This window comes from Centroberyx affinis, unplaced genomic scaffold (assembly GCF_046629955.1).
Source record: "Centroberyx affinis isolate AG114_WGS23_722 - 3 ecotype Tasmania unplaced genomic scaffold, CSIRO-AGI_Caff_v1 ptg003849l_1, whole genome shotgun sequence".
Taxonomy (NCBI): domain Eukaryota; kingdom Metazoa; phylum Chordata; class Actinopteri; order Beryciformes; family Berycidae; genus Centroberyx; species Centroberyx affinis.
This window is the reverse complement of record NW_027281696.1, coordinates 85,769-99,283: the sequence shown is the minus strand read 5'-3', so window position 1 is coordinate 99,283 and position 13,515 is coordinate 85,769. Positions and strand designations below refer to the sequence as shown.

At 42.4% G+C, this 13,515-nt stretch overlaps 1 protein-coding gene across 1 annotated transcript in view; it reads left to right on the top strand.

Moving 5' to 3' along the window:
* Window positions 1–13,515, top strand: part of LOC139662583 (FERM, ARHGEF and pleckstrin domain-containing protein 1-like) — a 70,094-nt gene that overhangs the window by 26,896 nt on the left and 29,683 nt on the right. Inside the window, 4 exon segments of the mRNA XM_071541279.1 lie at window positions 6,183–6,287; window positions 8,493–8,535; window positions 9,051–9,129; window positions 12,564–12,661. Coding sequence (XP_071397380.1) covers window positions 6,183–6,287; window positions 8,493–8,535; window positions 9,051–9,129; window positions 12,564–12,661 — 325 coding nt within the window.

Sequence of the window (13,515 nt, the reverse complement as noted above, 5' to 3'; positions counted from 1 at the left end):
TAAGCTGCTGTTAGCATAGCAATTAGCATTCACTCCCAATCATATCCCTTTGTTTTATGAATAGCAAGGGCAGCTAATCCGCATTAGGAATCTGGAAGAGGTATAAAGCTAGCTTCACCCTATTAGCCTGAGGAGAGGTTAAACCTCTCAGTAATGATGATGTGCATGGAAGCAGTTTTACTTACCTATTAAACTCTTAGATGGTTCACCTCTGTGATTGCTCAGTCTATCTGATCGGTAAGCCTACAGAAGTAAATGTGAAAGCAAGTGTGAAGTATCCCTGATCCTAAAAATGTCTAGTAGACTAATATATTGTTATTCCAATATTATATATAATATATTAATATTGTGGTATCATCACAAACATTACCACTTAAGCCTTTTTAAAACCCATGGAAAACACTGTCTGTCTGACAGTTGCGTTGCACAGCTTGCCTTGGGCTGTTTGGATCATCAAAACAGCCCTCCTTCCGTTACTCAAGTTGTTTTTTCCTTTATTTACCAGTCTGTTTTTTTAACCTTTACTTATCCAGAAAATTGTCTGAGCACACTAACTGTTTTTCAGCTCACCATGCTTCGCATTCATACCGTTACTCCTTCTGTTGTTGGCCACTAAGCAGCCCCACTGGAACAGTTGGGGGTTAACTGCCTTGCTCAAGGGCCCTTCAACTATAATTATTTAGGTATAAGCCAGCCTCTCTAACCATTACACTACGCATGTCCCTTTTCTAATGAAGATTCCTCTTTTCCTACAGACCCCCATCTTTTTCCTCTTGCAAAAAGTGTCAAGTAGGAGAGAGAAAAGAGCCTAACTGCTGGAAATCAAGTTTCCCACAGAACTGCTGAATGATAATAGCTTGACGACCCTTGACCTTTGACCATTTAAGACATGACCATTGCATGTTACAAAGTGGATTGACTGTGGAGGAGGATTAGGAGCTGAAGTCAAGGTCAGAGTGGAAAATTACAGGTATTATCTCAGATGACAGGAACCTAGACCTCTTACTGTAGGGCACTAGGTGGGTGTGCAACCATCAGTCTGTGCGGTTCACACAATATTATGAGTCTCTTCTTTCTACTGGCACTGAGAAACATTCACAAGATATACAGTGCTTGGTCCTTCTAACAAGTAATTTTGTCCAAAGCCCAAAACAGGATGTGGGTGTCCTGGGACTTTTGTTGCATGTCATCCCTGTTTCTTTCTCGCATATTTCCTGTCTCTCTCCACTGTAAAACCATCCAATAAAACCAAAATACCATAAAAATCATATATTGTCATTGTTGAGCTTACATAAAGATTTGGACACATGCACCGATGCTCCTCAGAACTTACAAGCAGAACTTTGAACTGTCACCAAAGCTCATAACAGCTTTTGACTCTTCTTCATGTGTCCTCTTTGGTATTTTTAGGTTCGAAAGGGCTTTCCCAGGGTCTGGGTGAAGGATAAAAGCAACTGCAGCTCATGCGCATTGTGCTTTTTCTCTGCTCTACAGCTTTGAAGATTGAATCCATCGTCATTCATCACTGTGTTGACCGTTTTCAGTGAATTTGGCCAGCCATGTTGTTTTTAGAGGTTTGATTCAATGCCCAAAAAGAACTGAATTTGACCGCGCCTGTCGGGTTAAGGTTGGGTTGGGATCTTGCTTTCCATTGCTTCCCAGGGTTTGGTCGGTCTCACCTTTTCATTAAGACTTCTTTTTACAAGTCACAAGCATGACTAATGCCAATTACAGTTTGGGTTAAATGTAAGCTTTCACTCCAAAAACTAAGATTGAAGTAGCAGGCAGGTTATAATTTTATATTTTTTGTATTTTTCCTGCCAGCAAAACCCGATCCAGGCTCATGAAATGCTGTCGGGGTGTAGGCTTCAAACTAGACGCTGTCAGGTTCATGTCAGGCTGCGCTTGAATTTTTGGTCCCAATAAAAGCTGTAGTTGATTTTATGAACCCGAGAATGTGTGAGTGAAGGTGTTTAGTCTTTGTGGACAGCTGTAAGGAGATACAGTAAGCCTACAGGGTGACACATCATCATGTTCTGGTGAGGCTGGCAATGGCAGTGTTATTGTAAGTGGTATTAGATTTTAAGTGTTTCACCACCACTCCCTCAATGGCATTCTCTTCTGCATTCCAGTGTCTTGTATTACTTGAGGAGGAATGCAATATCTCCCCAATGCACGGCGTGCAGATGGACTGTAGATGTTGGAGAGGAGCTTGCTGATTAAAGGAAATTGCTTGTGTCCAAAACATACTTGGAATTCTGCCTTGGTCTCTTGAAGTTCTTGTACAAGATAACCCGTTGCACCCCGCTCTCCAAATCTTTCTCATTTCTCCTACTCACTGCCATTACGCCGTTCCCTCTCATCCTCATCACTCCTTCCCTAGCCTCCCACCTCACTTGTCTCCTCCTTTCCCATTCAGGAGTTTGATCAGGAACACAAAATGAGTGCAGGGAAATGAGTGATATTGGCTTGAAATTAAAGGGAAGTGTGCATCCAAAAAAACGGATAAATGGTCCCATCCCTCATCCCATTGTCTCTCTCTCTCTCTCTCTCACTCTCACACTCACTCACTCACTCACTCACTCACTCACTCAACCCCCCCCCTCTCTCTCTCTCTCTCTCGCTCTCTCTCTTTCTCTCTCTCTCTCTCTCTTTCTCTCTCTCACCCTTTCCTTAGTCAAGTAAATCTGCAATTAATGTCTAAGTTAAAGAAAGGGGAAAAAAAGGATGGAGGGCATATGGCAAATGATAAACACACGCAGGGTGCCAATCACTCTGTCAGTTCGCTTGTCAGTCAGTTCATCAGACAGCAAACCTAAGTCTGTTCTTAAATCTGGAAGTCATTCTTCAATCTGTCAAATCTGTAAAAACCAAACTCGGCTATCTCCCCTTCTGTCTCAGGGTGTGCTGTGTGTTTCTTATGTCAGTCTCGTTCCTCATCCAAGACCGACATTGTTTTCTTGGACTCCATGTTCTTGGAGTTGGACATGTTTTTTCCATATGAGAATGCTTCTCTTAGAAAAGTCAAGTTTATTTATGAAGCATTGTTGGCCAAAGTGCTGCACAAGAAAAAAACCCAAAGGAACACAGAGCAGACGGCCCAAATTATTTTACACAAACAAGTGTGTACAAACAGGCAGATCAAACAGAGTCAAAGACGAAGGGAGAAAATTGGTTTTGACATGAGTCAATAGAGAGGATGGAACTAATATAATGGGTGAGGCTGCTACTTGAGGACGGAAGGAAGGAAGGAAGAAAAGAAAGAAAGAGACGGGTGGGGCAGTAGCAAGACAGGAGGCCTTTCTTTATTATTTATCTCTCCTCTTTTCTTCTCCACTCCTCTTCTCCTCTCCTTTGTCTCCTCCTTTCCTGCCCTCTAACCCGGGCCGCTCTCGGATTCTGTTCTAACCACTCGACTGCTCTCCCGTTCCCTCCTCTCCTCCACTCAGCCAAGATTACCACAGCCCAGTTGGATCGTGTCCAAACCAAGAGATCCTTGGGCTTTGTACAAGATCTGTCAATCAGTCAGCCAGCCAGCCAGCCAGCCAGCCAGCCAGCCAGCCAGTCATTCAATCTCCTTCCTTCCTCTCTCTCAGCTTTTCATCCGTTCCCCTCATCACCCTCTTTCAAACACATACAGGATGTCATACAGTTTGCCAATCAGCTTATCAAACACCCATCCAAACCAATAGGGCAGTATCACAAACAATCGCAGACACTAAGAATGTCTTTATCTTCATTATGTGACGACAGGATGCAGAATAACTGACCTACTGTAGTCGGTTCCCAGCTGCCATTGTTTCTGGGCGACAGGGTAGCGAGAGTGTGTGTGTGTGAGTGTAGGTGTGTATGTGGGTGTGTCAGTTGGGCCTCACAGACAGACTGACCACACGGAAACAGATGGACACACACACACGCACACGCACACACACACACACACACACGGTAGCCAGATGGTGACAGACTTGGCTCACACCTTGGTCTTCACCGCTCTGATTCCTCTCCTCCTCATTTATCTTCGCTCCCTCTCTGCACTTTCTCTCTTCTTGACTCTCTCCCTCTTTGCCTTTCCATCTACAGCATGTGGTTCACTCCAGTAGCCTACATGCTTTTCAAAAGTGCTTGTATGTTTAAAGTACTGTAGCACTCTAAATACTAAACCCACAGGGGTGACACCACTACCCAGACAGTTATTGCCCAATAGTTGATCAAAGAGATTATTTGACAAAAAGTGGTTGTATTGCTTTACAACTTCTGGCCTAGTCTCTGTCTGCTGCTCATCGCACAGTTTTGTTCTGCTCAGTGTGATGATTGATGTGGTCTTACCTACTGTCTAGCTGTCTGGGGAGATTTTGATGGGTAACAGTGGACATAACCAAGTATGTTTTAGTACTAATAGGAAGAGATGGGTACTTTATTTATCCCAGAGGGAAGACTAAGACTGTTATATTTACATGTGTCTAATCATGTATCACAGTATTAGTAGTATTGAGAAGTTGAGAACAGTCATTCATTCATATATAATAATAATAATAATAATAATAATAATAATAATAATAATAATAATGATGACAGTATCTTTCAAAATAAACACACACATACACACCTTTCCTGATGTTGGGTGGATAAGACCTTCTTCAGCAGTGAAGCATGAAGTTATGTGAGTGTTTACAGTACAGCTGTACTGAGCCAGATCCCAAGATAGACTATTCATCTGTGTGTGTGTCTGTGTCTGTGTCTGTCTCTTTGTGCATGTGCGTGTGTGTCTGCGTACTTGTGATGTATACTTGTGCAATACAGTTGACTCTGTGTGTGTGTATGTGTGTGTGTGAGTGTCAAAGGAAGGAATGCGTGTCATCATAGCTGCATATTAACTTGACTTGAGCCGCCTCAGACCTTCTTAATATATAATAGTATGCTGTGACCCTTCAGAGGCTCTGCAGACTGAGAGGGTGGTGCCGTTTTGATTTAAGTGCCTGGGAGAAAATTAGTTGGGGCTAATTTTGGGTTTAGTTGCACGTCTGTCTCGGTTTTGGCTCCAGTCTCGGTTCTTATACTTGTGGAAGGGCTGTGTGGTTATTCAGGTGTTTACAATATCATGAAGGAATTCTTGTTTGTGTTCTGGCAGGAGAGAGACTAAATTAGAGTGCCAGTCTCATTTTCATGTTTCTTTCAGCAGCAGTGGTGGTGGTGGTAATATTCTGACTGTTGACTGAATATAGAAACACTGGTGCACACGCTGTATTGCCAGCACCAGGTAGCTACATCATTAGACAGAGTGCAGCTGATGCCATTGTAGCAGTATAGCTGGTAAACACACAGCACACACACACACAAACATTTTTCCTGAGGCAAGGTGGGTGTTTTTGAGTGCTACCACCAGCTGAGCCTTGGCCTCCAGCGGTTCATTAGCCCCAAACCTGAACCCTAAGCCTCACGTCAGGGTCAGAGGTCATTAGCTCGTTAAGTGAGGAGAGGCTCGTTAGAGGGGACTAGAGAGGGGTTAACGAAACAGCATCTGCCAATCAGCAGTTTTTGATTTACTTTTCTCTATTTGCCTTCCTTTTCCCATCTCCTGCACTTTTCATTAATCCCATTTGAAATCAGTTACATTTGGAAATAATGATCAATTCTAAACGATACTAACATGTCAGTTAGGGAAATTAAAGGACAAATGTAGAAACTTTGTCCCAAGTGTCTGGTCGAGAAAAATGATTAACTAATATTCATAATGTCAGTGTATTCCCTTAATCTGAGCTTTTTGCAAAGCAGTGTTATTGGCAGGACTAACAAGCAGGGAGTGTGAAAGTGAATGTTAAAGACAATGTGGGGTGTTGTGATGACTTAGTGAGCTGAGCCTATGAAATGGCTCAGTTCTGGCTGGCTCTCTGCCTGTGACCCACATCACTTCCCCTCTGTCTGTTAACTTTCCCGTTTCTCTCCACTGTGTGATATCTAATAAAGTAAAACACTTAAAAATAACCTCTAAAAAAGACATTGTTGCTATCTAACCCTTCCATTCCATTAGCAGCACTCCCCTGATTAGGTGGTGTTTGACACAGTGGCCTCTACTCTACTTTATTCTAATCTATTCTCCTGTCCTCGCCTCTCCTCTCCTCTGTTCTCCTCTCTATTCTAATATAACCTAATTTGTCTTTCCACTTCTGTTCTTCTTTCCCCAGCAACGTTCTCCTGGCAAGGTGCTGTTTGACCTGGTTTGTGTCCATCTCAACCTGGCGGAGGGAGACTATTTTGGGCTGGAGTATCAGGACCAGCGCAAGATGATGGTGAGACACACACACACACACACACACACACACACACACACACACACACACACACACACACACACACACACACACACACACACAAACAGTGAAATTATTATGGTTTCTGTTATGCTACCCTTCAATTTGCAGATGGTGGTTTAAAAGTAGACAGGGGTAGGGCTGCACGGTTGTGGCGAAAATAATAATCCCGATTATGTTGCTAAATACCGTGATCATGATTATTAACCACAAGTTTTTGTCTTGGTTTCAGAAAACAATTATTTTCTTGCACTTTTGCACCTTAACATGTATTTTCACTCACTTTTTTCAGTGCAGTGTTTCTTAAAGTAGCAGCAGCTAGAAACTCTTGTTTTCACTCTACTGTCTTACTCTTGTCATGGTCCTTATTTACAGAATTCAAATAACATATAATTACCACTTTACTTCAGGGCACAGCTACAATTCTGAGGCAAACTTTGCACAGAGTCTGTACTTGTTTGTCGTCATCTGGTTTAAAACCAAAGTATCTCTACATGACAGACGCTGACCCACTTTTAGGAACTAAAACACTTTTTCACTTTCAGACTCGGGAGAAGGATTTTCCTGTCTATTCAAAGGTTGTGATTGTTCACACGTAATGGAAGCGCTTGATATACCACACTGGGACTCTCAGGGGAAATGAAAATATAACAAACACTTCAATATCGGAGAAATACACGATTATTATCCTAATTGTGTAAACATAAAATCATGAAATAAGATTATCTACGATTCGTTGTACTTACCTGTACACAGGTGCAGTGTACAGAACATTAGGACCACCTTCATAATATTGGGTTGCACCCCTGTTTTTGGACAATCATTATCTGATTTATGCCAAGGCTTAAAAATCGTTCTTTAAACTATCTTCCTTTTAACTCACATCTAAGTGGATTTAATAGCTGAAATCAGTAAGATCATAGCCTTCACCTGGATTCACTTGTTCCGCCTATTTCATGGAAAGAGCAGGTGGATCTAATAATTCGTACACTTGGTGCCGGGGGCCGGTCTGCATGTGCTGTACTGTACTGCAGTCTGCGGAAGCTTCTGCCTCTGCAGCTGTTTGGCAGTCAGCATCTGCTGGCTTTAAACTCCCTCTGGTTAGGAAGAGGCTAGTTTAAAAGGAAACTGTAGCACGAGGAGGACGGAGAGCCCGGGTCTTACAGAAAGAGGAAAGATGGAGTGGTCCATTTACCTCTCAACACACACACACACACACACACACGCACACACACACACACACACACACACATACATGCGTAGATGTACACAAACACACACACACACTCCCAAAAAGCCTCAGGCATTATAGGAGTTGCCTTGAGGTGGACTGGTGGAACAGATGACTTAAAGCTTATGAAATAATGATGAAGTTGTCAACACACACACACACACACACAGGAAAATCTTTGGCTACACAAATACACTGAGTAGCTGTTATTTCCTTGAAGCCTAGTCATAATTGGTACTGCTGAAAGCCACTAGATAGAGTACTAGTAGAGCTGTTGGATGACTCTGGGATGTTTACCTTATACTAGTCCATACCCGGGGATGCGTGCACCACAACTACGTGCAGACTTGCCAAAAATGCGCATAAACAGCGTCAATTTGGGAAAATGGGAAAATCAGCTTCGTCAGTCCCTGCCTATGCTAATGCTCAATGCCCATGTGCAGTTTCAGATTGATTGGCCAACCCATTGAGGAGCAAAATGGATGCAGACAGACCGACAGAAGGACAGAGTTTTCCTCATTTTATAGGAGGATTTATCTGCAAAGCATTTGATACATTGAGCTAGAATGTTAGCACCAATGGTCATTTTTATATATGCCATTTATATAGTGTATACCATTTGGAGGAGCAATTAACTAGAGCTGCATGATAATGGCTAAAATGAGAATCCCAATTATATTGCTACATGTTGTGATCATGTGATCAATGATTTGTGAAATGTTCCATTCTTGCAAATATACCAGTATTCTACAATCATCTTCAATCAATCTTTGTGGAAACTAAAATCGTGATATAAGATTATTAATACGTGAGTAATTGTGCAGCGCTACCCATAACCCTGGCAGGGTTTTATGCCGTGCTCTATTGAACTATACACTCTACAAAACTAAACCAGACCACATTAATTAGACAACAGGGTTTCAGACAGCGACGTTGTGCTCTGTCGTCCACAGGTGTGGCTGGATCTGCTGAAGCCAACACTGAAACAGATCAGACGTAAGTAGCTCACAGACGCTCTGCTCATCAAACCATTAAACACACCGTGTCTGTTGTTGCTATGCTGTTGAGTCCGCTGGAAAGATAATTCAATTGTTTGATTCTACCATTTAACATAAGTGACACGTAATCTTGCCAATTTGACTGCAAATACTGTGGTTCTTTTTAAAGCATAGTAGTCTGGATCCTCTATATTTAAGAGATATTGAATGAACCTCAGGCATTTTCTTTTTGCCAAAATGGATATATAGCACTTAGGAAATGAATCCATTCGATATCCTATGCAATGAGACAATGAATCACACTTAGTGAATCTGAATTATACTCATTTGGTAAGCGTTATTCACAGATGGACTTTTTTAGGATTATGTGAGACAATCAGCCAACAATGGCTGTAAACTTATCTCTCTCTGCCTTCTTTCTGTCTTCTACTGTATCATCCTCTCTCATCCCGCCTGCCTCTCTTTGCATCCTCCCCTCCCTCTCTCTCCTTCCCTCTCTCCTCTCTCCTTCAGGGCCTAAAAACACCATCCTTCGGTTCGTGGTGAAGTTCTTCCCTCCCGACCACACGCAGCTCATGGAGGAGCTGACTCGGTAGGTCTTCATGACACAAAAACCACACCTATCTGAAGAAGAAGAAGAAAAAAAACACTGAACTTCTTAAATTAAAAGACATTTTGTTTTTCTTCTGGTTTTGTTTCTGGCCAGAGTGTTTTCAGTCCTTCAAGCGGGCCCAGACAGATTTATAAGTACCATTTATGGTTTACAGCTGAATCCAAACAAAAATCAGAGGCCTTGTTAAACAATATGTTTGCATCTCTTCTCGTACTTTTTCTTTTTTGGTCTCACTCTTTTGTTTTACTTGGTCAGCCGCTTACCATTTATAACACATTCATATCCACATACCAAGACATCAAAGGGGGGAAAAATCTTTTTCATGAGAGGGTTTTTTCCCTGGACCCAAACAAGAAATGTAGTCACTCATCTGGGAAACACGCTCATGAAAACATCTGTTGTTCTTGTCACAAGGACCAATCAGATTAAGGCCCTGACCACTACTGGGTCTCGTCCCGTGGTTTTGGAAACTAGGGATTTTACTCTGAAAAAAGACTTAACTTTGTTACTCTTGAGGGTGTATGTTGATGTTTGAGTCATCTCAGAAAATCAGTTCTTTCCAGAGAAACCTCTTTATCACTGTGTTATCATTTAAAGGTTAGATTAGTAAGGTGTAATGTCCTCAATGAGGCATTTTGTTGTGCAACATAAAATACTCATAATTACAGTCAGATAGCCAGTCAACTTGTTATTTTAGCAATCATTCTAAAATGATGATATACAACAAAATAAATGCTTTGTAGGATACAGTGGCATTGTACAACATCAGTGCATTGTATATGTGATAGGGTGATTGTTCACATGTTGCCAGCTTTCACCACAGTCTTGTTTTACTTCCTGGTTTAGAGGGTGTGAGGTGTCAGTGGCCATCTGTTCTGCCTTTTTGATCAGTTTAGTCAAGTACAAGCGAGCCAGATCATTTTAAGCCCATTTTGAAACGTCAGAGCTAGAGCTAGCCCTAGTCGTATTTTTGTTTGTCTCAGCTCCTTCAGGATCTCCAGTTCCAGCTGCGGCACCATTCTGCATCATGTGACCAAAATAACTAAAACAAGAGGGAGGATGATTCAACCTTTAAGACCACATTTTCCCATTTTCCTCCCAGCTGCCCAGCTAGATTTACTAGATACCAGCGCCAAGCAGGAAGTGTGCATAGTGCCTCTTATCCTTGATGGGGTCTCTTGAGACTGAAAACAAAAGACTTAATATCATGACAAAATATAATCGCCACTTCAAAATGTTGTACATATTTTCCATTGACGTTGCGGAGCCTCTCGGTTGGCCAGTGTATTCCACTGAACCCGTCTTGCCTTGGAGGGAGCCTGCTGACTCCAGCACTAAACAGGAAGCGGGCACACAGCCTCTTTTCCTTTTGTTTTGCTGTCAGAGCGCTCCACTGCCATCAACGTTTCCTTTGATGGGGACTGTGGGCATAGACAGGCCAGATGGATGGACGGATGGAGGGAAGATTTGTTTTCAATATTGGCCTTATAATAAAAATCTGGCCAGTCGGTGTTGTCACCGCCAATATGATGGAGGTGAGATTATTTTAGTCGTCAGCTTCGTCTGTAAAACCTGCAATAAAACCTGCCTCACTCCTTCATTTTCATGAGTGTTGGTTTCAGTGGAGAGTTTTAGTGTCCCGTGTTCTAAATACTTTCCCACCCTGCCAAGAATACAATGGAAGAGACCCTAAATCCTTTTTTGGGGATTTTTCTGGCATGGTCAGGGTGTAACCATCTTAGATATTGGCTCAAAATATCGGCTGTCCAAAGGTATCAGCATTCAAAAACCCATATCGGTTGAGCCCGACACATCAGAAAGGCAGACAGATGGATGGATGGAGAGACAGATATTGCGCTGACAAAGTGCTGCTTACCTTATTAACATTGTGGTTCAGGCAATGTGGACTCACCGAGTTATATAGGTGAATTCTTTCCAAGGTGCACATGTAGTTCTGAATTTAAAGTAAAACAGGAAAGAGGTTTTGGATCATAATCCGTGAAGCTGTGTAATTGATCTTTGACTTGAATTTCCACTTGTGCTCGTTTTCCAACCTTTTTGGTTTGGCTGCATTTTTTTGGGGGTTTTTTTTTCCCCTCAGCGCTACTAATACAATGACACTCTAAAAGTCAACCATAGCGAAGTACCATTCTCCATAACAAAGTGTTTGAATTAGCATGAATTATTTCACTCTAAATTGGTGTGCTGTTCTAAAAATTGCATGGCGTTCTCTCACTCCAGGCTAAAATGGAGGGATAGTGAAACTCACTGAAGCCTCATTAACTTTATTACAGAGGTAATCACGCAGTTATAAAAAGGTTGGATTGGATGTCACATGAAAAGGTGCTGTGGACCATTAATCACACACACACTCACACACACCCGCACACACACACGTTTGCGCTCTTAATATGTGCCTCTGGCAGCCAGTCTACACTTTGTCATTATAAGTAGAGACCTTCGTAGGTCTGTGTTTAAAAAAAAACTCATGTGGGAAAAATGGAATTTGTTCTGGTGAATTCTAACCTTTTACTGACTGAAGTGTGTGTGTGTGTGTGTGTGTGTGTATGTGTGTATGTGTGTGTTCATTCCCTTCATTGTTACCCTAAAACATATGACGAGTCCTTCCAATAATGTTTGAGTCAATGCTGTGTGTGGGTTTCTATTTGCGTGTTCTTGTGTATGTATCTTATTATGCAAGTATGTGTGCTTCTGTGTGTATGTGTATGTGTGTGTGTGTGCTGAATCACATTGTGTTGTCTTTGAGCTGATAGTAGGTTTTGATTGAGACCAGCTGTCCTAATGCACTACAGTCTTAGCACTGACACACACTACCCCACTTTATGGCGCTGTCTCTGCCGTTTTCAGACTGAAGTGCAGCATCATGACCTAGCAACATGTGCATGCCGTGTGTGTGTGTGCGCGTGTGTGTGTGTGAGAGTATGTGTGTGTCAGGGGTAACTCTACTTATGAGGTCCAGAGCTCTCTTTAAGTAGCCTATAGTATCATGATTAACAGAAAACAACTGTTGAGGACATTTTCTCAATTAGGGAATGATTTAAGTCAATGGAAGTATAGTATCAGCTGTGTGTGTGTGTGTGTGTGCGTGTGTGTGTGTGTGCGTGTGTGTGCGTGCCAACAGTTTGAGGGTAATTGAATGGCTTTTAACATTGTTAGCTGTTGAGTTTATAGGCTGTGCATTAACCTAATTACCTTCCCCTTTCTGTCTTCCCTTCTGACATTTTTACCTTCTCCCTCCCCCTCTCTTTCTCCTTTTCTCTCTCTCTCTCTCTCTCTCTCTCTCTCTCTCTCTCTCTCTCTCTCTCTCTTTCTTTCTCTCTCTCACTCACACACACACACACACACACACACACACACACACACACACACTCTGTCTCTTTCTCTTTCTCCAGGTATCTGTTTGCCCTTCAGATTAAACATGACCTGGCCTGTGGTCGTCTCATCTGTAACGACACCAGTGCTGCTCTCATGGTCTCCCACATCATTCAGTGTAAGTGCAACACACACACACACACACACACACAACAAATGCTCCCTTTGTGGCTTATTCAAGAAACAATTGCCTTGACCCTCTTTATTTATTTTACAATGCTGTCAGTTACATCAAGCACCCATATCTCCTTACATCTAGAACCAATAATATTTTGCAGGATATTTGAATGAACTGAACGGCCGCATGGGAGCGTTTCAGCCGACCGCTATCTTCCATTTGTGATCTTTGACCGTCCCGCACCTGCTCATTCCTGTTTATCTCTGGAAACATTATTATTCTGCGGCATATGTGGACGATATAGGATTTCTGGATTTTGATTCAATCATGCAGACAGCGGCAGGCTGCGGCACAGCATGCTAAAGAATATCGCTTGGTTGCCATGGTAACGGTCAGCGCTGCGTCTGTGCACCTATGGCTGGTACAGTATGGTTGTATTGTTGGTGATATTGAGCAGATGGCGACACAAACATCAGCACACCCCACCTGAGCTACAATAGAATAGAATGGGATGAAGTGGAGCGGAAATGAGGTAGAAGGAATGAACTGGAACAGAGATGGAATTAATAGAACAGAGATCAAAGGGTGCAGTCTCTACCTTTTCTCCTTACTCTCTCACTCATGTCCTCTGCTTTTTACACTCTCTCCATCCCTCCTCTGCCCTCATTTCCTCATCACTCTACATCTTTTTCTCGTCTTCTCTTAACCTCCCTCCTCTATCTCTCCTATGTAACACCTCACCTCACCTTATTTCCGTATTTCTCTGCCCAACTCATTTCGACCCTTTCTCCTCATTCCCCCCCCCCCCCCCCCAAATAAATATTACATTCTATCTCCAACATCTAAACATTACA